The sequence below is a fragment of the Panthera uncia genome, chromosome X (assembly GCF_023721935.1).
Source record: "Panthera uncia isolate 11264 chromosome X, Puncia_PCG_1.0, whole genome shotgun sequence".
Classification (NCBI taxonomy): domain Eukaryota; kingdom Metazoa; phylum Chordata; class Mammalia; order Carnivora; family Felidae; genus Panthera; species Panthera uncia.
In genome coordinates, this window is record NC_064817.1 from 3,144,865 (window position 1) to 3,171,453 (window position 26,589).

Below are 26,589 nucleotides of genomic sequence, written 5' to 3' on the forward strand. Positions count from 1 at the left end.
AGTGCCGCTGCTGGACAACTCTGGGCTAATGCTACCTTGAGACCTGAAACATGATTTTCTATCACGTTAAAATATGCGAAATGGCTGCCGAAACTTTATCTCCAGAGTTCCCGATCAAAGATACCGTCAAAAGCATAATGGATTTTCCCCCAGCAGCTAAAATGAAGAGTTGTGCTGTCTTGGCATTGAAAAAAAAAAAAGTAGCCAAAAGCTGATAAATCTCTTGGGCTAACTACTTTGAAAATATGACATTTTTGACAATAAATAAATACAGAAATTAATACACAAATCTGTACAGGGTGCGGGCTTCTTACAAAAAAATGCCCCAAATTAGACCCTTTGTATGGTGCATTTGAATTTTCCAGTGTGAATTACCATAGTTTCATTGTAAGAAAGTGCAGGTAGATAGGTCTGCATGAGGTAGATTCTACCGAAAACTTTGCACAAGGTGCCTACTCAGGGCTGTAGAAATTACTGTATCTCCCAGCCGGCGATTCCTGAACGTGTGCCCTCAATTTAGGGAAGGTTTCGAAGCAACTTTTTTGAAGCCCTGAGCTTTGAAGCAAAGGAAAAGCCACTCAGGCACCAAGAGGGTATTGACCCAGCTGTGATGGCCACCGTCTCTCTCTCCTGGTTAATCAGAAGCAGTTCCTTCCACAAGAGGAGAAACACACACAAATATCTTTCCACTCTTTGCTCACTAGTCATATTTGCCCCGCTCGCACTTCTGCAGCTTGAATGGCTGCATTGCTGTTCTCCGCCATCATCAGCCCCATTGTTCACGGCCTCTTGTAAAACTCTCCAAACATTTAAAGGTGCCTGAAATGCCACAGGATTAGTTATCCACCTATAGGAGCCGAGGTATAAAGCTCTTGACCTAAGAGACAAAGCTGTCAATCAGCTCGTTTTTCAAACTGGGTCTCTTAAAATCTTGAAAAGTAATTTTGACAAACTTAAGACACACTGTTATTTAAAAAAGCACATGAGAATAACTAAAAAAAAAACAACGATATGATATTCTTGCCTTTCCTACAACCTCATCCCAAAATGACATGCATTCACTCATCAGGAACAAGAGAACACAGGATTCACATGTGGGATCAAGAAAAGTTTCTTTGCAGATGCCTCTGGCTCTCAAAAGCCAGAATCCCAGGCATTGGAGGAAGTGAGGCTGAATCTGTGCGATCCAGGCTTAATGACCTCAAATAGGTTGCAAAGATTGTCCTTTGTCTGCATTTTTCTTTGCATTTCATCGTGCTCTTCAAATCCAGGGAGAAATGCACATGAATGGATACCTTAGGGTTTTTCTGTTTTAGGTAACGTACAGAGCAATATTGGTTCCAGGAGTAGAACACGTTGGCTTGTAAATGTAGTGCCTGGTGATGAGTTCAGACCCTTCTCCTCTGCATGGCTGGCAAGTCCTAGCTGTCATTAGGTGGAAACCAGAAAGGGGAGTGACAGATTGGTCTGTGGAATTCAGCTGCAGGGGGAAAGCCACTGTTCGGCACTGAATCCGGTGCCTTCAAGGCGGGAAGGCTCGGCCACAAAATCAGAGAACCAATGGCGCAGCGTGGACAGGTCACAATCAGCCACAGAAAATACAACAGTAAGATCAAAGAGTTAAAGACACTGCTATTGGCTGTCCCCACCCAAGGAAGGTCCGTGGAAGAGGTTGTGCAGGCTGTACATGGAGGGCTCCCATCCTCGCCATACCCTCAACCCTAGAATCAAGATGGCACCCGCTGGCCAGCCACAGAGCATCTCCCACCTGCCAGTGACACGGCTCTCTCCTTCAGCTTCCTTACATTCTAAGGCTGTGCCTGATTAAAATTAGATCCCACTGGAAAATGTGCTGGCCGTGTACGACATCTCGTTTCTGCAACAAATATGTTGGCATTCAGGTTCCTAGAGAAAAGCTGCAAGCTCACAGTCTAGACCCCATTCTACAGTTTTTGTTGAGATATCAGTGCTGCCTCGTGCCCTCTGTGTAATTTGGACCGCGTTATCTGGTGTATTTAATCCTTGGTTACCTGAGAAAGAGGAAAATAGCCCGTTCACTTGGCTGCTGGCCAGGGGTTACCATGCAAGTGTGGCTGGGAGCTGGCTCAGCTCAATCCCAGGCTGTGGTGGTCTCCCCCGGAAGATAAATATTTCATGGAACAGCTACATCAGGCAAAACTACTGAATGACGCTCAGCGATTCTTTGCCAAGTATGGTATCAGCTTTCATCTAATTTTTCCTCCTTTTACATAAGCAACCCTAGAATTACCCTCACTTCTTCAGACTTTTGCACTCCACAGCCATGCCTCACTTCCTGGGATTCTCCCTAAGGTTACTTAATAGAAGCCTACATCCTAGAAGGACTTCTTACCCCTTCTTACTAAGCACTCCACACAGGGTGCATTCTCACGCTTGTTGCAAAGAGTCAATAAAGCCAACGTTGTTCAAAGAGATATGTGCATCTAGTAGCTGCTGTTGGAAGACCACAGATCTATCAGCTGGGAAAATAAAGGTACAGTGGGAGGTTTTTGAAAGTTACCAGGTGGATGATGGGTGTGACATTTCCCCAGTCATAGCCTCTGGAGGAATGTGTTAGCCACTATTTGCATCCCCACTGAGTGCTGGGGACAAGAAAACAGGTCTCTACCCACAGAGTCAATGGGTTTTCACCGATGGTTGTAAGCCCATCCAGAATTATTCAACTTGGCGAGGATACCTCACTCAGCATTCTCCTGGCAATCCAACTTTCTCTCAAACGCTGACATGTCAGTTAATCAGAACATACAACTAACACAGCCCAAATCATGGGCATCAACATCATCACTGACATTATACTATCGCTACAATTAAACCATGCTGGACAGCTTACACATCTTCCAGAACTGTGGTATTAAGGCAAATGACTAATTAGAGAATGGGCAGAATAGGCCTAAGGTTATAGAATAAGGTGTTTTCTCTCTCTCTCTCTATCCATCCACCCACCCATCATATCTATCTATCTACCTATCATCTATCCACCCATCATTTCTATTTATCCATCCATCCACCCACCCATCATATCTATCTATCTATCTATCCATCCATCCATCCATCCATCCACCATATCTATCTATTCATCCATCCATCATATCTATCTATTCATCCATCCTTCCATCCCTCCATCCATCCATCCATCCATCTATCCATTCTCTCTCTCTCTCTCTCTCTCTCTCTCTCTCTCTCTCTCTCCTCCCTAAGGTAACAAGTCCTACTAATGGTTATGCATGTGGCTCTGCAGTTAAACTATGTGGATTCCAATCATATCTCCAAAGATGACCAGCAAGACTGTCATTGGGATTGTGCTCAACCTCTCTGAGCCTGGGAGTAATGTCTGGTAAAGGAAAGAAAATGGCATCTTCCCTTTACACAGGATTGAGTGGGACATCACAAGCAAAGATCTAGGAACTAGGTGAAAAAGGGGAACTGTCATTATAATTACTGCTTTTAGTGCTCGCATCGTTATGAAATGCCTGAAAGAATAGATTTTCCTATTAAGGTTTAACCATGTACCATAGCCCTTTTAAAAAGGCAAAAAATAAAAAGAGGAAATGCTTTCTCCCTGATAATTTTACCATAGAAAACACAAGCAATGGTCATCATAAAGAGACTGGTTAGTTTGGTCTTTATAGAATATAAATATTACCCCTGTTCGCACTCTCTCCCAAAATAAATGAACATTTAAACAATTTTTAAAGAATATAAATTTTAATATTTTAATGATTTGCAAGGCACTTAAAATATTTAACTTTAAAAAAAATCCTAATAGGTTTTCATAGCAAAACTACTATAATAGTTAAAGATGAGCTGAAGGTTTTTGCTGTTTTCATTTTAACTTTCTTGCCATCCATTGAAATCTTTCTAAAACAGGTCTAGAAAAATATTATTTGGGAAATTCTGTCTTTGTTAGAGTGTCAATTACAATGTGATTTTCAGTAAATCATGTTAATAGGATTATGGTTTCCTCATTCCCATCTAGGGAACTGAACAAACAATAAAGTCAGCAAAATTTCTTCAGTCTGATCTTTCCTTCTCTTTAGGTCGGATGGACGTTTCAATTCCAAGAGTAAAGATCAATTCCACTTGGGAACACAGTTGGGTACCAGCAAGCATTTGTTATTCATGCCGCATCTCGCGCATTCTACAAGTTTATGGGGTGAGTCTGACCTACGCATCGTGTCTGAAGAGCTAAGCTTCAACGCTTGGTATGCACGGAGCATTTATTAAATATAGAGTGCTGACTCAGATCATATTTAAGTACACCTAAAGGAACATTTGATCCAGAGAGATCTCCTGCCACAGCATGCCTAGATCTTATCTGTGAAATGACTTCCAGATGAATCCCTTTACTCCTGAACGAGAAAATGTTCTCAACCTTGCTTCTGAAGCCCAGAAAGATTTATGTGTGCAACACTATCAAGTGAAATCAGCGGGAGTCTTTAACCAAGCCCAAGTTCCTATGTGAACTGTATAAAGGAGACTAAACGGTGTGAAAAGAAAAATACAGCCTTCTGTTGAGACAGAATTGGCGGAAATATGTGCAGCTCACTTAACATACGTCACCAAGAAGTGGCATGATCTGAAATGACTTTTCATCATGGTTGGAAGTCATACGTTGTCATTGGGAGACGAAAGTCCCGAGTTTCTTACAGCAAATGGCCGATTCACACATCAGGATCACACACAGTCATGAGAAACTTTGTACCTGCAGAAGGAGGCTTCTAATAAAGGACTATCTACTGGTCTTACATCTGACATGTTGAAGTGAAAAGCAGTATGGGGCTTAAAAAAAATCCCCCGTCTCTCGTGGACCATTTCAGAAATGACTAGGAGAATAAACCGAGACCTTGGAAGTGTTCTCTGAGTCGTAGCTTTTGAACACAAAAACCACTGAATGTACACTTAGGTCACCACCAAGCCCTGCCAGCGCCCTGGCAAGAAACACCAGTTGCTAATTCAACTTAGTATGAACCAAAACTCTAGGAAGGAAAGGACGGGAGAAGCCAAAATGGAATACACGCAATTCTATTTTCTTATAGTGGAATCTGTTGGATTTGGGTCACTCACTCCTTTTAAAGGATGTGGAACATATAAAACGAAGTGGCTCAGGGACTTGGAAGACAGTAATAGGATCTGTGTTTATTTGCTGCACTGGGCTGGGAGCTTCCCTAAATCATGGACCATGTGTGACAAGGCTGATACAAGGTATGAACTCAACCCGAATTTGTGTTCAATGTGTGACAGGGGACTTAGAAATTAAATGTTTATTTCACTTCATTTTTTATTTTTTTAATGTTTGTTTAGTTTTGAGAGACATAGAGCACAAGTTGCGGAGGGGCAGAGAGAGAGGGAGACGCAGAATCTGAGGCAGGCTCCAGACTCCCAGCTGTCAGCACAGAGCCCGATGCGGGGCTTGAACCCACGAAGCGCGAAATCATGACCTGAGCCGAAGTCAGACACTCATCCGACTAAGCCCCCCACGTGCCCCAGAAACTAGACCCTTAAAGATCCCGGACAAATGTTTGTCTTGCACACCACAGGTACATAGGAAAGCATATTCACTGATAATGAATGCAGCCCCTCCTTCTAGACTCAGAGGTGTGCAGACAGCACATATACGGTTAAAGTATAAAATGGGACGGAATAAAGAGAAAAGTTGCTGCAATGTGCTAGTTAAATGGACGCCATCCATTTGGACGGAAGGAAAAGTCTCCCTCACAAGCAGAGGACAGTTCTTCTCAGAGACACAGGACAAGCTATCCTGGGGACAGGAAAAACAGCATTGCATTGGGCAGGAAGGGTGGAGCCAGAAATAACCAGGAAAAGTAGGCAAAGGCACCCTTTTCTTTTTCTGCCCCTCAAGGCAAAGCCACACCAATTTCCTCCTGGTTCAGCAGGAGTTGGGTTTTAAAACCAGAAAACTCTGGAGTCCGTCGATATCTGGTGTCATGTTCCTGAAGATGTTTGGGGATTTAAGTTACATCGTATATCACATGTGCATACTGACATGGAAACTCTGTGAGGCTGGGATTCCAATCCGGCAACAGGTGATATCTGGGTCAAGGGTTAGAAGCTTCAGGAACCCCTGGGGTTGACATAGCCCAATATAACACTATGACCCCCTTTTTAAATTATATTTTACCTTCAGACTACAGATATTCTTTAGGTTTTCTTTTAAAAAAAAATAGGGGTGCCTGGGTGGGTGGCTCTGTCGGTGAAGTGTCCTACTCGGTTTCGGCTCAGGTCACAATCTCACGGTTCCATGAGTTCGAGCCCCGAGTCGGGCTCTGTGCTGACAGTGTGGAGCCCGCTTTGGGATTCTCTCTCTCTCCCTCTCTCTGCCCCTTTGCTGCTCGCGTTGTCTCTGTCTCTCTCAAATAAATAAAAAATTTATTTCTAATTTCTAAGTTATTTTCTTTTTTTTTTTTTTTTAATTTTTTTTTTTTTCAACGTTTATTTTATTTTTGGGACAGAGAGAGACAGAGCATGAACGGGGGAGGGACAGAGAGAGAGGGAGACACAGAATCGGAAACAGGCTCCAGGCTCCGAGCCATCAGCCCAGAGCCCGACGCGGGGCTCGAACTCACGGACCGTGAGATCGTGACCTGGCTGAAGTCGGACGCTTAACCGACTGCGCCACCCAGGTGCCCCTCTAAGTTATTTTCTAAAAAATTAAAAATAAGTAAGTAAATACTTTGCAAGAGCTGTATAGAAAAATCCAAGGCGGAGCTATCTCAGAGGTCCTGTAATGATGTATACAACCTGGGTGCTCTCAGTTGATGATGAAGTGTTGTCCTGTGTTTGCGGCTAATATGCATTCTTCCAAGAAATGGGCAGACAACTGCATTCTTGGGCCTTTAAAGTCCAATCAAGGGGCTGACGTCACAATGCACACGTTGTGCCGAAAGTTCTAGATATACAGGGGAGCCCGGCTGGCCCAGTCGGTAGAGCATGTAACTCTTGATGTCAGGGTCTTGGGTTCAAGCCCTAGGTTGGGTGTGGAGCCCACTTTAAAAAAAGTTCTAGACATTAAAAACACTTGAGATGGCGATACATGTGTCACGGGTGTTCTTTGTCCTCCTAAACAACATACATTTACAGTTTGGTGGGAAGCCGTCAGCACACAGCTCTTGGGGGCCCTCAGCATCCAGCAAAGGTGGGTGGGGCAGGGTCCCTGCATGGTTCTCAAGGCGAGAGGCGAATAATGATAGGAAAATAAGAGAACTCTACAGGCTGAGAAGAGGGCCACTGTTTTATCTCACTGTAGTGCAGGGAAAAACAACTTGGAGGCAGATTTCAAACCGTGTGAGAAGTAACAGAAAACAAGAGAAAGTCTAAGCACTAAATGTAATTGTCCAACCACTATGCCTCTACCGAAAACTCCTACTCCCCAAGCGTCCCAAACAGTATTACAACCCAAAGAAAGGAAAGTTAACATTGGACTGACACGAATCACCACTTAAAATCGTCACTTTAGCAAGTGTCTTAAGAAGCCCCTGATACGTGCTATGAAAAGTGATGAGTTGTTTTTTGGTGATTCTCAAGAAATCACAGTAGCAGGAGATGAACACTTAAATTCGACCGTCATGTCTACAGGTTTGCGGTTTTAAAGGAATTTCTTTGACTTCGCTCTTTACCTTGTCAAAAGCACAGGAATTCATTTAGCGGCCCTGATTGATTCGATCCCGGGACACAATGCCTCTGAACATAGCAGAAAGGAAGAAAAAAGAGGAGGTCTTTGGGGCCAGGTCGCTTCTGTTTTTGCATTTCAGGACGTTGTGGTGTATCTTGACATGTTTTTCTTGTTCATTGCTAGGCTTGTTGATAGGTTTCTTGGAAGAAATACCCTCAACCTTTCGTGAAAGTTTAAGGTGGGGAGCTCGGGGTGGATGTGACCAGCTTCGGACTTTTGCTCAGACTGTGGTGAAATGCACGTAACATGAAATTAAGCATCTTATGAACATCACAGATCTGGTTTCGCTTCTCGGTTTGAGTTGCTCTCATCTCCGTTTCTCCAGGAAGGATAGGAAGGTTCTCACATTTGTATTTCAAAGGCTGGTGCCAGGATAAACTATAAAAGGCAGGGACTACGGGGGCTTCACGCACCAGAGGTATCTTTAACAGTTAAACAGAAATCCCACTGCAGATATGACAAATACTGAATTCTAATCACTAATTATAAATTGTATTTGTCCCATTCGTTCCTATTTTAAAGTGGGTCATAGTCTCCAAGTCTATACTGGCAGGGAGACTAACGTTCCCCACCAGTGAATCTTAAAAAATTCTCATCACAAGAAAAAAGAAATTGTCACCATATGAGGTGATAGATGTTAACTGATGTGGTGGGCATTTCACAACATACATCAATCATCATGCCATACACCTAAACCTACGACAGTGTTATATGTCCATTATATCTTTATAAAACTGGGGGGAAAATCTCTCAGACTAAAGAGGCTCTTCGTGTAAATGAATAAAGGAAGAAAAAGCAGCTTAGTGAATGGGACTAGGAGTATCAGAAACTATGAGCAATCTAAACCAGGATTCTCTGCTTTTATTCTCTAGCAAATAAAAAATAAAGCCTAAGAATTTCCCTATAATAGGGGCGCCTGTGTGGCTCAGTTGGTTAAGCATCCAACTTTGGCTCAGGTCATGATCTCATAGTTCACAAGTTCGAGCCCCGCGTCGGGCTCTGTGCTGACAGCTCAGAGCCCGGAGCCTGCTTCAGATTGTGTGTCTCCCTCTCTCTCTGCCCCTCCCTGGCTCGCACTGTCTCTCAAAAATAAATAAACATTAAAACGAAGGTTTTTTTCATAAAAAAAAAAGGAATTAAGAATTTCCCTATAATGGACTATTTTATTTTCACTGGCCAAATGCTCTGCTGGTGAAGCACCAACGAGCTATCATGTGTCCAGGAAAAACAATCACCCCTGTGTGTGCTGTGGGCTCAGACCTCACTGGTCGAGGCGTCTCTGATCTCCATGCCACCCTATACCCACCCAGCACACATGCATCCATGAATCAGGCACATGGTGCCTGTGTCTGCTACAAGACCTACGTAAGATTTGTGTGCAAGGAACATCATGACCACTCACCTCCATTTAAAACCAGAGAAGGGCATGAAATAACCTCTTCGTAGTACTGTGGGACAAGAGTGAAAAGAAAAAATAAAGAACACCACCTCTCCAAAGCCGGATTCAGGCAAAGTAAAGCTGCTCTTAAGGGCAATGTGTAATGTGATTGAATTTGGAAAGAAATGATGAGGCATTATGAGGCCACTGCTTTCATTAAAAGTCCATGAGTCACATTAAAACTTCAGATGGATTTGAGGGGTTCCTGGGTGACTCAGTAAGTTAAGCGTCCGACTTTAGCTCAGGTCATGATCTCACGGTCCGTGGGTTCGAGCCCCGCGTCGGGCTCTGTACTGACAGCTTAGAGCTGGAACCTGCTTCAGATTCTGTGTCTCCTTCTCTCTCTGCCCCTTCCCCGCTCATATTCTGTCTCTCTCAAAAATAAACAAACATTAAAAAAATTAAAAAAAAAACCCTTCAGATGGATTTGAATCAGTTCCTTTTTAAAACCCTGTATTAATCTTGTACGTTAATCTTCAGGACCTGCGTTTTGATGTTGCCTGTGGCCAACTTGCAATCCCCAGATAAGGCATTCAGGAGCATTCGTAATTGGATTTTATAATAGGGAAAAGGCGCAAAGAACAGAGCAAAGTGATAGTTTCGCTTTATGTTTACAGCTTTGTAATTGAAGATATCAGACATAGCCCTACACGTGGCTGGTGCAAAGGCATAAGCTGTGTCCCGGGAAAAATGCTTCTGCTGCTTTTAATACTAGTGGGGACGCTTTAAAGGTTCAGAGGAGACACTTCTGGATACTGCACGACTACATTACTGGAAAGCGAAGAGGAGGAAGGAAGTGAAGTCACGGGAAGTCCTAGGATGTTCCATGAGGGTGGTGGTGAATGAAAGACAAGGCTGCATAAGGTGGCATCCCAACACAACGATGCAAACACTGGATACCCCGTGCCCACCCACAATATCGAGATAATGACCCAGTTGAGAAAGGTAGGAACACAGGTTAAATGCTGTCTTCCAAACATTCATGCCTCCTTGGAGCCTTAGAATGCCACCTTCCTTAGAAATGGGTCTTTGCAGATGTTATCCATTAAGTGTCTTGAGAGGAAATCATCCTGAATTCAGGTGAGCCCTAAGGTCAATGACCAGTTTCCTTATAAGAGGAGAGATGCACACAGGCGAAGCCATGTAAAGATGGAGGCCAAGACAGGAGGGATACAGCCACAAGCCCAGGGACACTTGGAGCCCAGAAGCTGGAAGAGGCAGGAAGGACCTTTCCTTAGAGCCTGCAGAGGGAGCATGGTCCTGCCCCGCCTGGATCTCAGTGGTCCTGCCCCCTCTGGATCTCAGGGGTCCTGCCCCTCCTGGATCTCAGTGGCCCTGCCCTGCCTGGATCCCAAAGGCCCTGCCCTGCCTGGATCCCAGTGGTCCTGCCCTGCCTGGATCTCAGCAGCCCTGCTTGGAACTCAGCAGCCCTGTCCCCCCTGGATCTCAGGGGTCCTGTCTCCCCTAGATCTCAATGGTCCTGCCCTGCCTGCATCTCAGTGGTCCTGCTCTTCCTGGAACTCAGTGATCCTGCCCTGCCTGGATCTCAGGGGTCCTGCCCGCCTAGATCTCAGACTGTGGGAGAACAGACTTCCATTGTTTTAAGCCACCAATTTTCTGGTAATTTGTTATGGCCACCCTAGAAAACTAATACACTGAGATTTTAGGATCATTTAAGAAACTTGCCAGCCATTTGCAAAAAAAAAAAAAAAAAAAAAAAAAAAAATTAAGCCAGTTTTGGGAAAAATCACAATTATTGCTTGTTTACCAGCTTTGTTTAAAATAGCCACGGAAAGGGGTGACTGGGTGGCTCAGTCAGTTAAGCACCCGACTTTGGCTCAGGTCATGATCTCAGGATTCATGAGTCCAAGCCCTGCGTTGAGCTCTGTGCTGACAGCTCAGAGCCTGGAGCCTGCTTTGGACTCTGTGTCTCCCTCTCTCTCTGCCCCTCCCCCACTCACGCTCTGTCTCTATCTCTCAAAAATAAACATTAAGAAAAACTTTTTTTAAAAAATTAAGAAAATACCCACAGAAAAAGCCAAAGAGAGAAAATCTCTATTACGAAGCTCTATTGTTTTGGTTTGTTTTTACAACTCTCAAAACCTGATAAAAAATATAAGGATATGCAGATTTTCAAATGTTTCTTTAAGCTTATGTTTCCATTCAAGATCAAATGCATGCCACGAACATAAACTGTGTGTCTTCAAGCTAAGTCACACGTTAGGAAGATACATCCTGAACTCGTCACACCAGCATCAGTAGATGTATCCAGGAAAATGGAACCTTTCAATATGTGGGAAAAAGGAACAGCTGGTGAACGTAACAAGTGGAAATACATATGGTTTACACAAAATGAGGCATTCGTAGAATTTGACAACCAGGAGTTCACTCCTAGTGCAATAAAAAAAAAGAAAAGTTGTTCAAGTCAATATATTTTCTCCTTTATTAATTAGCTTCCAATTTGCAATTTGGAGCTAAACGCATGGCAACTGCTAATCATCCTGAAGACGTTTATTGTCTGGTAGACGCTCAGAAGACAAAAGGCAGTATCTGCTATGACCCCAGCCCTCAAGGAGCTTGGAAACCGGTTACAGGAAGTAAACGTTGTTCGCAGGAGGGAACAAAACCGTATACAACACGTTCCAAATGAGTTGAGGGACAGGGAGCAAAAAGCCAGTTCTGCTCTGCTTCTCTCCACCAGGGGACGGACACTGAGCGGGGACCGGAGGCATTTTTGGTGGTCACAATTGGGACATGGAAGAGGTGCCTGGCAGCTACCATGTGGAGGCCAGGGTCGCTGCTCAATACCTTTTAGTGCACAGAAGAAACATCAGTCCAACGTGAGAGGCTACATGCTTCTGCAGGAGGTGAGATTAAGGGAAAGAAGGCTGCTCTATGAATCAATGGAAACCAAACAGGATGAACTTGAGCAGAGGTATAAGAATTATGAAACAGAAACCAATCTAGCAGCCTTCCATGCTAAATATTTATCCATAGCAGTCACCATATCGTATGATACTGTGCATTTTATGGTGTGTGTCTGGTTTTTATGGTCTCCTCACTGGAATAAAAAGGGAACGTGCTCGGGAATTTTTTTTCTTTTTTCTTCACTAGTCTATTCCCAGTACCATGTGGAAAACAGTAGGATTTTAGTATACATTTACTGAATGAAAGAAACAATGAACGAATGAAAACCACGATTTTTTTTGAATGTTCATTCATTTTTTTGAGAAAAAGAGAGAGACAGATTGTGAGCAGGCAAGGGGTAGAGAGAAAGGGAGACACGGAATCCAAAGCAGGCTCCAGGCTCTGAGCTGTCAGCACAGAGCCCGACGCAGGGCTCGAACCCACAAACCGTGAGATCATGACCTGAGCCGAAGTTGGACGCTGAACTGACTAAGCCACCCAGGTGCCCCTGAACGAAATCCACTATTGTATTTTCCGTGGCAAAGCTATCTTTGTAAGGGTGTGGAAAAGTGTCTTACCACTTACACTGTACACAAACAAGTCTCTTTCTCCCCCTCTCATTTTTGTAAAATTTAAATTTAGGGATGCCTACAACACCTTGTGAATTTGGCTTGCCAACTCACAGCTGAAGGATTGCTTATCAATGTTTTGTGGATAGTTATGAAGGGCTTTATGACTCCCGGTCAATGACTGCATCTGCATTGCAGTTTGGTTCATGCTGGTCTTCCCCCGATATATGCGTCAACTGCTCACAGATTTCCATTTCCAAACCTGCAGTATCAGGATGAAATCCCCAATTATGGAAACTCTCAGATGCTAGTCTATTCTGGGTGCACCTTGCCCATTCTTGCATCCAGGAATCAGGTCAGTGCAATGGTTACACAATCTTGACAGGTACGGGAGGCAGTGGGGCTCTGCCCTGGGGGGGTGGGGGGTGATGGCACTGGGCTCGAGACATGCCAGGAGGTCATTATGCAGAGCGGTGGATGTGTGAAAGTGAGGGCAAAGTTTCAGATACGTAAATGGTACAAGAGACGCAAGGAGAGTGCAGGGTTCCCTCTTTGCGGTGAGTTTTATGAGTAACATGGAGTCTTTTCCTTTGAACGTCTTGGTGGCAATTTCAAGGGGGAATATGCTGTGGATATGGGTAGGAGGATGGGAATGAGAACTGAGTGCAAATATCAGCGTAAGAGGTGGGAAGTGAAGCACCATCACCTTCCAGGTAGGCGCTGAATGTCTACCGGCAAAGGAGCTCCAAAGACGGATGAGGAAATGTAGACAAGTAGACAAAGTGAATCAGTAAGGAAAAAATTTTCCTCAAAGAACATCCCAGGCCCAGATGGCTTCCCTGCTGAATCCTACCAATTGTTTAAAGGGGAATTAACACCCATCCTTCACACTCTCTTTACAGAAATGAACTGCAGGGGACACTTCCCACTCGTTCAGCGAGGAGAACGGAACCCTGATACCAAAAGCTGATGAAGGCATCACCAGAAAACAGACCTACAGATTCATCTTTCTTATGAATATGGATGTAAAAGGCCTCAAAAAAAATGCCAGGAAACCGAATCCAGAGACGTATAAAAAGGATTATACACTATGACCAAGTGGGATTTATTCCAGGATGCACGTTGGGTTTAATATTCAAAAATCAAGAGTCGGACGCTCAACCGACTGAGCCACCCAGGCTCCCCTAAAAGTTTTTTTTATTTTAGTAACATATTCTGAATACATATTTCTTATCAGATACGGGATTTACAATACTCTTGATTTTGGCTCAGGTCGTGATCTCATGGTTTGTGAGTTTGAGCCCCACGTTGGGCTCTGTGCTGACAGCGTGGAGCCTGCTTGGGATTCTCTCTCTCTCTCTCTCTCTCTCTCTCTCTCTCTCTTTCATTCACCACTCATGCTATCTCTGTCTCTCTCAAAAATGAATAAACAAACTTAAAGAAAAAAACTTTTAACAACTCAGTAAAAGCTGAGTCCCCCAATAAAAATGGGTAAAGGATCGACATTTCTCCAAAGAAGATATATGGCCCATAAGCACGTGAGATGATGTTCAACATTATTACCATTCAGGGAAATGCATATCAAATATGGTACCTCTTTGCACCCACTAGGATGGCTCTACTAAAAAGACAGATGTGAATGAGTGTTGGTGAGACTACATCTTTTATGCTGGTACCAATGCATCCCCTTTTGGAAAGAAAGTGGAAGTTCCTCGTATCGTTAAACCGAGTATCATAGGGACCAGGTATCATACTACTAGGTATATACACAAGAGAAACGCTTACGTAGAATCCTACAAAAACTTGTACATCAGTATCTAAGGCACCTTTATGCATAATATCCAAAAAGGGGAGACAACCAAAATGCTCACCAAAAGATGACTGAATAAACCAAGTGCATCACATTAATACAATGGACCACTATTTGAAAATTTTTTGATGTTCATTTATGTTAGAGATAGAGAGAGACAGAGTGTGAGCAGGGGAGGGGCAGAGAGAGAGGGAGACACAGAATCTGAAGCAGCCTCCAGGCTCTGAGCTGTCAACACTGAGCCCAATGTTGGGCTCAAACTCACGAACTGTGAGATCATGACCTGAGCAGAAGTAGGACACTTAACTGACTGAACCACCAGGAGCCCTAATTTTTGTCCCCTTTCTTAGAAAAAAAAAGCCTTTACAATCATTTCTCCCTTAAAATAGAACATTTTACCACATTATAGGTAAAGGGGAAAAATTAGGTCTTAAAAAATGGATGAGTTTAACACATAATGCACATAAACTGGACAAATCTTTAAGTGTGAAATTCAGTAATATTTTATGGATGAATATACCTATGTTACTATCACTCTGTTCTGATGAAATATGTTTAGAACATTGAAAAAGCGGAGAAAGCAGAGACAACATAGCATTCGCTCAGGATGCTTTCAGATGTGACATCTATGCATGGTTTTTAACAAAGAAGTTCTCCAGAAAACCATGAGTCATATTTCTAGAGTACTTTCATATAGGTAGATGCTTAGGAGGGACAGAGATAGCAGTGAGGGGAAAGGATATTCAGAGGTTCAGAAACGAATGGAAAACAGGCACTCCAGGGGGTGTCTTCTGTGTGTTCAGAAAGCAGAGGGTGGACTAAAAGAATATTTATATATAGGGGGTGCCTGGGTGGCTTAGTCAGTTAAGCATCCGACTTCAGCTCAGGTCATGATCTCACGGTTTGTGGGTTCGAGCCCCGTGTCGGGCTCTGTGATGACAGCTCGGAGCCTGGAGCCTGTGTCTCCCTCTCTCTCTGCCTGTCCCCTGCTCGCGCTCTGTCTCTCTCTCAAAAATAAACATACGTTAAAAAAATTTAAATAAAATATTTATATATAAATATGGCGTATTATTATACACATATATACACATACCTGTATACAGTATGTGTATATATATGTATACAGTATGTGTATATATTGTGTGTGTGTGTGTGTGTGTGTATGTGTCTGTATATGGAGCACATCATTAATAAAAAAGAGGAATAGAGTCATCTAAACCATTATCAGGGTATTTTAGTAAAGAGGCAGGGTCATTCTGAATGATAGAAATTGTTTCTCAATCCAAACTGGAAATATTTCCTCTTTCGAAAACTGTTCTCTCACTTCCGGTACAACTCTTAGTTATATTGGGTAGAATTGATGTTGTTTTTCTAGGAGGCCAGGTCATACCTCTGTCTATACCAAAATGTGTGTCTTTTTTTTTAAAGTTTATTAATTTATACTTGAGGGACAGAGACAGAGAGCAAGGGAGGGGCAGATGGAAAGGGAGAGACAGAGAATCCTAAGCAGGCTCTACACTATCAGCAGAGCCCAACATGGGGCTTGAACTCACAACCCGTGAGATCATGACCTGAGCTGAAATCAACAGTCAGACACTTAACCGCATGAGCCACCCAGGTGCCCTCAAAATGTATTTCTTTTTTGAAAAAATTTTAACATTTTTATTCATTTTTCAGAGGCAGAGTACAAGTGAGGGAGGGACAGAGAGAGAGGGAGACACAGAATCCAAAGCAGGCTCCAAGCTTTGAGCTGTCAGCACAGAGCCGATCATGGGGCTCAAATCCACGAACGATGAGATCATGACACTTGACCCAGTGAGCCCCCAGGCACCCTAAAATGCACTTCTTTATAATGCATTTATGCTACCCACCTGTTCATGACTGTTTCACAGAACATTTCACGAGACACAGCCTTCCCTCCATAATATCTGAACCTATAATAAAAGCTGTAGTACTGAACGCAATGAATATAGTTCATCCAGTGTCATATTATTAACAGAACCACCAGAGCCTTGCGACTGATTTACCTGCATAAAGATTTTAGCTCATCCATATCTAATGGCCAAAGGATGGTTCCATGCAGTGTTCTAGAATATTTCTGATTCTTTTATACTGGGAAATGCACACTTCATTCAAAAAGCTATTGTGTTTTTCTGTTTTTAAATAAAAGATACACCGTCCTAAGCATTAGGCTCAACATACCTAAGCAACATGTTCCAATGTAATTTTATTTGAGAAATACATTTACATTGTTAAATCTACAAGACAGCCGCGGTGTCTGAGTGACATTTTTCTTCCCGAGAAATTGACTTTGAATCTGCACCTTGCATCCGCTAGGGTCATTTTCACAAAGCCAGTGACTTCTTGACATGTGATTGGGAAAAAATAGGAAGGTATCTTCAAGAATAGGGCGCTCCGGGGTATCCCTGCTGCGGGCTAGGTATAGATGTGTACATTCTTTCCACACTTCTTGTAAAGGAGGTGTTCAGGCAAAGGGCAGAATAAACAAAAACTGATCTGCAGGCCAGATTCTTTTGGTCATGGAGCGTTTCCGCCTTAGGGGTCTTTAAATGTCCCCCTCAGGTTGCCTTTGGGAGATTTTTCCATTATGTGACTTGGAAGGACTAACTTCCTTGAATATACGAAGGGAAGGAAGTCAAGATACAGAAGAACTATGGAGGTATTTATCTTGTTAGGGATTGTTTAAAACCCATTTCTCTGACACAATCATCAGCAGAATCTGAATTCCCAGCCATGTCCAATCAAGCTAATGCATTCTGACCCTCAGGTTCAGTGCTTCTCCTTGGAAAAATTCCTTTCTCCCGTACCCAAATGCCCATCACTGTTTTCCTTGTCAGTAGAAGGATGCCTGTGTCCCTTTTTCCCAATAAAGACAGCAGCCACTTTACCTAAAACAACTGAAAAGAGTCAACCGTTCATGTTCATACGCTGGGTGAGACGGAAAATTAAGAAAACATGCAAAAGAAAGAATGTGTCTTCTTTTTGAATTAATAATCAGAAAAGGACTCTGTTCTGAATGCAAACATTCCAAGGAAGGGACAGTTTTCAAGGGTTACCCCATGCAATTGTTAACTCAAGCTTACACAGTCCTCTGCAATCAGTTAAGCGACAATTATTGTATTTACTTAATAGGTTCTTCAATCAAGTGTGTCCTAACACCTTGATTTCCAAGAATGGCGATGCACACGGAAATAAAATTCCACCTTCCTTGAGGAAATTCTGAATCATTCTTAAAGGATCAAGTATATTCTCTGTAGAGTGGCAGGGGCTGGTCATAGTTAGGCTCATTTGAGATTAAAAGTGAAAAGTCTTTGGTTCTGATTTCTCCCAACCATGATTGTCTTCACCCCTCAAAAAATCCGTTCATATCCCTGGGTGTCTACACTTGCCACAGACGTCTTATTCTTATTCCATGGACCCAGCAGCTTGCAACAGAAGGGACCTGTCTCCCTTGTTCATACTCATCCTCCTCGTTACAAAGTCTCCACCCCACGGCAATGCCTTCCAGATCTGCTCCCGGGGCCCTCTGAAGTCCCAAACACAGGACTTTATTCTAACACGATGCCTCTAACTTATTTGCTGAATGCATCAAATCAATGTAGTGGGCATTTTCAGCCACCTGAAAGGCAGGCAGAAGAGGAAAGTCCACGCCAATGGTCACCAAGGGCATAACAGGGCCATGAACTTGTCTACTCCCAGAGCTCAGGTTCCACACCAGCAATAACAAAGACCCGATTATGGTGTTTCCAAGTGGGTTATTAGATGCATCGAAACCTACTGATGAAGACAACGGAAGATGATGTATTTTTTTGGGGGGGAGAGAGGACATTTCTTGATTTTTCTATTTTGCATAAATTTTGGCACAGAGAAGAGGCAAGGCCAACCCTCCTTTGAGCAATGTACGCATCCTACGATTGTGGTATCTGGACTATACACATCCGTCCACATCCCAGCCCATCTTAGAGAGTCACATGGGCAAGCAGTGCAGCAGGGAGACCCAGAGCTTGTTCCTTTCTACCACCGACTTTCAATATCCTGGTTTTGAGTGGTCCCACATAATTCCTCTCACCTCCAGATCCCATTTCCCGCCATTTTCTCCCATATTCCTTTACTTCTCTAAGATTATGTATATTTCTCTAAATGCAACACTTCACTTTTCCTCTCTATGCCCTGAACTTTTCACCGCATTTTTAAAAAAAAAAATGTTTATTTTTGAGATAAAGAGAGAGACAGAGTGTGAGCGGGAGGGGGCAGAGAGAGAGAATGAGACACAGAATCCGAAGCAGGCTCCAGGCTCCAAGCTGCCAGCACAGAGCCTGAAGCAGGGCTGAAACCCGCGAACCATGAGATCGTGACGTGAGCCAAAGTCAGACGCCCAACCGACCGAGCCACCCAGGTGCCCCTATGTGGCATTTAAAATGCAGCTTAGCAATGCATGGTTTCTAAGACACAGAATGGCAACACTTCCAGTGGGAAATCAAACCAGGGCAAACCCGTAAAGAGGGGGAATATAATGCAAGTTAGGAGGGCAGCAGCAAGATGAGGAGATCCTCAAAGTGGGCCGGATTATTGTTTCCCTTTATAGATACGTGTATGAACTTTTGACTTGATCTTAAGATGGGTTCCATTTGTAATTTAAAACAAAATGCTTAAGGGACGCCTGGGTGGCTCAGTGGGTTAGGCATCCGACTCTGGATTTCAGCTCAGGTCATGATCTCACAGTTCATGAGATCGAGGCTGGCAGTGCGCTCTGTGCTGACAGCACAGAGCCTACTTGGGATCCTCTCTCTTCCCCTGCTCCACCACCACCTGTCTCAAAATAAATAGACTTTAAAAAATTAAAATAAAAAGCAAACCAAAATCCTTAGTAAGAGATAAAAACAAACCAAAGACAACAGAGTGTCTAAGAAAAAAAAAATAAAACAGTGCCATTAGCAAACAGCAACCAATAAACTCCCAAAAAAAGGAGATGTATTCTGGGTACAGCAGCTTGACATTTTCAGCAGAGGTGTCTAAGGCATATTATAGGGACCCACCAAATTATCATGGATGTAAAATGCTCGTGCACGATGCACACAATATGTAATTCAGACCATAGCTCTTTATAGGAATGTATCAATCCTTTGCCCCAACGATTCCCAGACTCCTTTTATGGAGTGGAATCAGACATAGAACACCAACGTATCAAATGGATGATGGCGAGAGTCCTCTGGCTGATATCAAAGAGCTGCCTACAAATGCCACTCACCTACCCCGCATTTCAGCTGGAAATCGAGACCCCACAAAGGACACGAGAACCATGAAGGTGGACACCCCATCATAGCAGGCATATGGCTCAAATCCTGTGAATTTTATTTATTGATATATTTTAATGTTTATTTATTATTTTGAGAGGGAGAGACAGACTGTGAGCAGGGGAGGGGCAGAGAGAGAGGGAAACACAGAATCTGAAGCAGGCTCCAGGCTCCGAGCTGTCAACACAGAGCCCAACGCAGAGCTTGAACTCGCGAACCACGAGATCCTGACCTGAGCCACACTTGAATGCAAGCAACTGAGCCACCCAGGCACCCCAAAGCGTGTGAATTTTTGTTCTGCAAGTACACTGCCTTTACTTCAAACCATTTCTGTGTTATATTCAAAGCTATGATGTCACTGCATGTGAATGAACTTACGCAATTACTCACCTTAAAGACAACTTCAGGATAACCCCTACGCAACCTTCCCTGAGGCAAAAATTTTACACCAGTTACAACACCTGAGAAACAAGCAGGTGTTTCTGATACTTTTTTGAATCCTTGAAAAAGTCAGTTATATAAATCTATGGGCAATGTTTCCTAAGACCGTAGAATACCTGTCAGGCGAGAAATCTGTTGAAGTCACCATCTGGCTTAGTGGCATTGACTCCATTATGGGCAGCACGCAGCAGATAGGCAACGAATGGGCAATACCAATCAATCCCACACCCAACCGGCCCATAAACCATTAGATCTACAGCAGCGAAGAGCTTTGCTGTGATCCATCGATGGTGCTGCTGGGGTGGACATCACCCTCACCGTGCACCATGATAACAAACGAGATATCAAGACCCACTTGGAGGCATATAACTGTAAGCATCGTAATCATAATTTTGTATCTAGATCAACTGACTTTTTTTGCATAATTATAGAAGCTACATCGGTTTCCAAACTCATTCTGTAGTTTACCTGATTCATGCTTTATACCGACAGGAAAGCCTGGAGGTGCGATCTTAGTGGAAAAACTACAGAGTTGAGGCTTCTCTCAGCCCTGAGCTGGGATCCCAGCACTGATCCCCACAAGGGGTATCGCTGGGAGTCAACCCTTCACCCTTCACCTCTACATGTCCTTTTCTTGTAAGTAAAGTAAGCAAGCCCATCCAATGGGCGTGGTGAGGATTAAGTGAGCAACTACAGCCATCCATGGCTGGCCAGCCACAGGTTCTCGATGAGTGGGTACTAAAGCATAGAAGTCAGACTGTGGTAAAGCAAAAATAATTTAAAGCATGCATGAGGCTTCAAATTGCAGGTAGTGATACCCAAAAGGGAGTGATGCCATGGGAGGTAAATTCAAATGAATGTTTAAATGGTGGTGGAATGAACTAATTCAAGATGTAAAGGCAAAGTGGAGACAATGAATGAGTGAATAGAGAGGTTAAGAGCCACAAATAAATAAATTCCAGGTATTTCCATCAGAAGGCATTCGGGAGGAGTTTCTCTTTTATGTCTAAGGTCTTTGGACACTTGTCATGAAAAAATAAATAAATAAGAGGCAGCTGTGATGGAACTCGAGTCTTGGATATGTATGCCTTCCTAATGACCAAGGTGCAGAGCAGAACAGGAGATATGGTTATAAAAGAGCATCTTTTTGGAAAATAAATGGAAGACGAGTCCAATGACTAGACTTCATGCCGACATAAATAATGACCTTCTAGTCCTGATGATACGTACCAGTTTGCCTGGCTTAATTCCAGTGTATCAATAGCATATGAACAGCTCTCCACGCATCCTGGACTAGATAACAAGTTATATGGCCAATGGCTGGCAAGACTGTGCCACACAGTCATGAGTAAAGAAAACATCCATATTCCAAAACACAAGTGTCTTCTAATCATTATTTTTTTTTAATTAAGGTTCAGGTTAGAGGGCGGCATTTGATAGATACTAGTGATTACATTGTTTCGCCAGCTGCGATTACACGTGTAGAGCAACAATGATATTCATATGTTGTCCAGAGGTATTAGTAAGAATGGAAATTATAAGGTGATTCGGTGTCCTTGTTGCCACTACTGGGCTATGAGATTTCACACCTAAAGCCTCATGCTGAAATCTGTGTTCGTTCCATGCACCAGCCTCCTGCGTATACCGTAATTCCTGTTGTCAGACCCTCCTCCTTTGGGTGGGAAAACAGCATTTATTACTCCATAAAAACAATAATATCAAACAATATTTTTCCAATTTCTTAGACAGAAAAAGAGCACTTATGCACTAATGGCTTTTTTGAAGAGGAAACTCAATATTTCCACGTTTTGCTAAAAACATATCTCTCCATATCAAAAGCACTAATTAGAACGTTCGTCCCCACGCACGGTTGTGCCGTTTTATCGGATCATCTTTTTAAATATCCGGACGGCAATGGTTTAAAAATATTTCTCAACACCGAAAATAGCCGGCTTCCTGCAAGCTAAAAGGAAGTGTCCCTTAGCAGTTTGGAAGAGGGTTGGGAACAAACGCAAGATCCGTGGTAAAGACAGATAAACTAAGTCACATTTCAGAATCTCTAGCACTCTGTATAATCGGCCAAGCTGGCACGGTTCACCCCAGCAAATAAAAGGGGGTCTGTGGCCTTCGCAGCGTCTCCACAGTAGCTCATTCGTGCACTGTAAATAGACCGGCACAGAGATGCTAAATTGATTCTTTGATTTCTCTGTCGCCCACTACAGCTCTCTGTTTTGCCACCGCGAGTTCTGTTTTAACTCTCAGGAGCAAAACGTGGACTTAACGTCTTTCAAGGGGAAATATTTTAGAAGCAAACTTTTTTCTTTTGCTTAAAAGATCCGTATGTATACATGTATAAATGTGTACATATATGTGTGCATATGTATATGCATATATAAATATAGATACACATTTACATATGTATATATAGTGTGTGTGTGTGTGTGTGTGTGTATAATCCCACAGCATTTCCCAGATCTGCACATAATTTCACAAACATGCCAAACTGATAAGGGGTCACCATGTAAATTGAGCTACATCCCACAGCTGGGCTTCAGAGGGGGAGAAAATCGATTTCCTTTCAAATCTAACGTTTTAAGGAACATCAACGCATCATGCACGCAAGAGAACATTCTGTAACTCCACGGAAGCAAAAGCTTGTTCAATGGGCACTGCTTCATTCAGAAAACAGAGCCCAGGGCTCCGTGCTCGGTCTGATGATGCTACAATGCCCTCTTCGAAAAGACCATAGGCACTGCGCTGACACGTTGTATCCTCCCTCCACCTCTATGTCAGAATGGACCTTTTGTAAAAGACCAAGAAACACGATTTCCTGTTTCAAGGACTAGAGGCAGAAGCAACTACCCAGAAACTGCTGAAAAAATGTTCAGAAATTCAGGCACTCATGGGGCTGTGATGTTAACTACAATGATTCTACAAGGACCTGGCTCAGAGGACCTATGAAAACAGAAAAGGAAGTAAAATCATAAAACAAGAGGGTTCTTGATGCTAATGCATTTTATTTTCTTTCATGTGCAAAAACCAATGGGGAATTTTGAGGACTTTATCAATGCTCCAAAAGGCTCAACTTTGCAAACATCTGTGGGTGATTTGCATTTGTAAACTACAAATGCATTTCTACCACTCCCCATCCCCCCACCCTCCCAGCTCCAGGGGTCTTTCCTAGGTGAATGTTTTCACATGTAAATGAAAAAAAATGCTCAAAATAAAATGAAAACATCAAGGTGAAAATCATACATTCTTGGTAATATTTGTCCATTTGGAGAGAACATTTTCAGCCACAGATTTTGTTCGGCAGAGCTCCATTTACGCATTCTATTGTCTTAAAAACAAACGTTTTCATGTACGCCTAGGAATATTAGTCATGAAATGTACAACGGTAGACAAAACTACAAACGAAGATAAATATCAAAATAGAGCCCACCCCAAATATCTATTTTTCCAAGCTCCCAGTGGGGAAAAAGGAAATAAACAGAAAAACCATGGAGAGCTCTTACTGGTGGATTTCCATGCCCTCACCCTTTACGGTAAATAAGAAACTGTTGCAAAATTCAAGTGAGAGCCAAGCTCCATTGTGTGCAAATACAACAGTCATTGTAACCCCGCCACAGAGGCACAACGCTCATAGATGATCAGTTAAGGAATTAGGTGAAAGATTTCCAGCCCCCAAGCTAAAGACAAGTAAAGAAATCTACTATCTACGGCCCTCCTTCAGTCACTGCTTCCCAAAGGATCACCCATCAGCAAATGAGTTCCCTCTACAGGGCTGTGATGCCCAAAAAGTATTCATTTGGCCCAAAGATAGAAATGCATTTAAGTAAAATTTCATTTTAATTTGGGACCTTGGAGTCTGCCTTTGTTGGAGGAAGGATAGGGGTTCCCCAAAATACAATTCAACGATGAAAAGCTGCATGCCTGAAAAAGAAGACCAAACCTCTCCTACAGCGAGCCCAGGGAAATAGAACCTTCCAAGGATCGGAGTAACACAGTGCAGCTCAGCTACTCCCCACACAGTAAAAAGCACCACTTTGTCACCGCCCCTTGCACATTTACCCGATGCCATCACTCACCTAGAATTCCCAGCCGGTAGTTAATGGTGATCACAATGACATTGCCGTAGCTGGCCAGCACACTGCCGTCTATCATATTCCCAGTGCCCTCCATGTAAGACCCGCCGTGGATATAGACCATGACCGGCTTCTTACTGTTCTGATCATGGATGTCTGGAAAAAGAAAGTCAAGTAAGGAAATAGAATAAAAAAAAAAAAAAAATCACACGGATGAACTGATACTATGCAACGGACAAAGGGCACAGATTATTATGTTCTTCCTTCTTTGGACTGGAATCAACCATGCATCTATGTGGAATTACATACACCTTGGTAAGACTGCCTAAGAAAACTGCTCAACGTTATCATTTTTTCTAGTCACAGAAATGGTATTTTTGACAAGCATACGGACATCTGAAGTAATATGAATGCCTATGTACATTTCTCTATCTACCTAAAACACTAGAAACTAGAAGATTTTGATGAAATGCTTACTTCCTAAACAGTGCTCAACTCCTAAAAGGTGACTTATTCAAGAAGCACACGGCGTAATAAATTTCATCATCTCAGGAAGTGTGCAATCTGCTTCAAAAAGATCATTTGTTTTTACCTCTTTATTCAAAGGTGAGCCTACAGATGCATTTTTAACCGAAACATGAGAATACATGAGAACCAGTGAGGCTGAATGTAGCAAACTCCAAGTAAACGGTTAAAAATTATCAACAGAACAGAAACGTGTAAAACCAAAAGCAAGATGTCCGAGCAAAGGTCTTTGTTCTAGTTTGCTGACTGCGATAAATATCTCAACATATTTAAGTAACAAAAATGAAAGGGGCGCCTGGGTGGCTCAGTGGGCTCAGCGGGCTCAGCGTCCGACTTTGGCTCAGGTCATGAACTCATGGTTCACGAGTTTGAGCCCCGCGTAGGGTTCTGTGCTGACAGCTCAGAGCCTGGAGCCTGCTTCGGATTCTGTGTCTCATTCTATTTCTGCCCCTCCTCCACTCATGCTCTGTCTCCTCTGTCTCTGTCTCTGTTTCTCTCTCTCTCTAAGAATAAACATTAAACAATTAAAACAAATGGAAACAGATGTAACAGAAATGACACAACACTCCAACACTCCAACCTCAACGTGAAATGATTGACATGCAATCTATTTTCAGAGGGATATGAACCCCAGTTGAGATTTGCAACCACTGGGCACCCTTGGTAATAACTTTGTGACTTTATTTCGTAACGATGTAAAACCAGTGTTTCACAATGGTCTGTGAGGACAGGAATTCAGAGACCATCTGTGCATTTGTGGAGCCTGCTTTGTGAACAGGTATTGATTAAATCACCTTTTAAAATCAGTCCTTAAGTTTACGTTTAATGTATCACACTGATTCCTTTTACAATTATTTCTGAATATCTCTCTACATGTATCCATAGATATATACACATAGGTGTGTGTAAATAATGTATATATCTGTCTGTCATCAAAAGAAACCCAAATGTATCCAATGTACATTTATTGTCACCCTTTTTTCAGTCAAGTGTTTTTTCTCCTCCTTCAGCAAGACGCTTTTGAAATCTCAAGAAAGGAATTTTCAGGAAATGAATCGCTATCATTTGGTGAGGGGGGCTGCTAATAAAATGAATTCTGATCACAATCTCAAAATGAGTTCATTGGGTGCCTCAGGAAGGCGGCTCGAGAAACCCACTGGTCACAGTCAAATACAGAAAAAAGTGTCACGCTCCCATGTCCCTGCAGATCCTGAATAGATAGAAGAAGAACCGATCTTATTTTCTCAAATAAAATTCAAATATACAGTAAAAATGTTTTCTTCATCCCTTGTTCATCAAGCACTACGTGGAATTCTGAAACACACAGGTGTTTGGAAAGGTGTTGGGTTTTGAACCACGTACTCCTGTGTCTGGCTCCTGATTTGCTGGTTTTCCCCTTATTTCTTTTAGCAGGTGCAGGCTGTTGGGTGGTCCACTGTGGAACAGGACGCGGTAGAGACTTTGAAGGCTACTTGAAGGGGTTTTCTCAGAGAAAATGCTAGGTTAACATCTCTAAGCTTTCCAAAGGCATGGAACAAGGTTCTCGTGAACTTGAAGAGTAATAAATAACGAATGCCCTGTTAATTCAAAGTAAAAAAATATATATCACAGGGTATTGGTATTCAGTGAATAGGGGGCATTTTAATGGGAATAAAGTTGCATTTCGAGCATTGGGAAAACAGATCCTAAGAATCAGAAATGCTCTAATAAGAGATGCAGAGTAAGAGGCAAATTATATCCCTGGCTGGTGTAAGAGAACCCCCCCCCCCC

General features: G+C 42.9%; 1 protein-coding gene across 1 annotated transcript in view; it reads right to left on the bottom strand.

Moving 5' to 3' along the window:
- NLGN4X (neuroligin 4 X-linked) overlaps window positions 1–26,589 on the bottom strand; it is a 240,092-nt gene that overhangs the window by 99,628 nt on the left and 113,875 nt on the right. Inside the window, exon 2 of the mRNA XM_049643354.1 lies at window positions 24,298–24,450. Within this exon, the coding sequence (XP_049499311.1) occupies window positions 24,298–24,450 (153 nt within the window). The remainder of the gene's footprint in view (window positions 1–24,297; window positions 24,451–26,589) is intronic.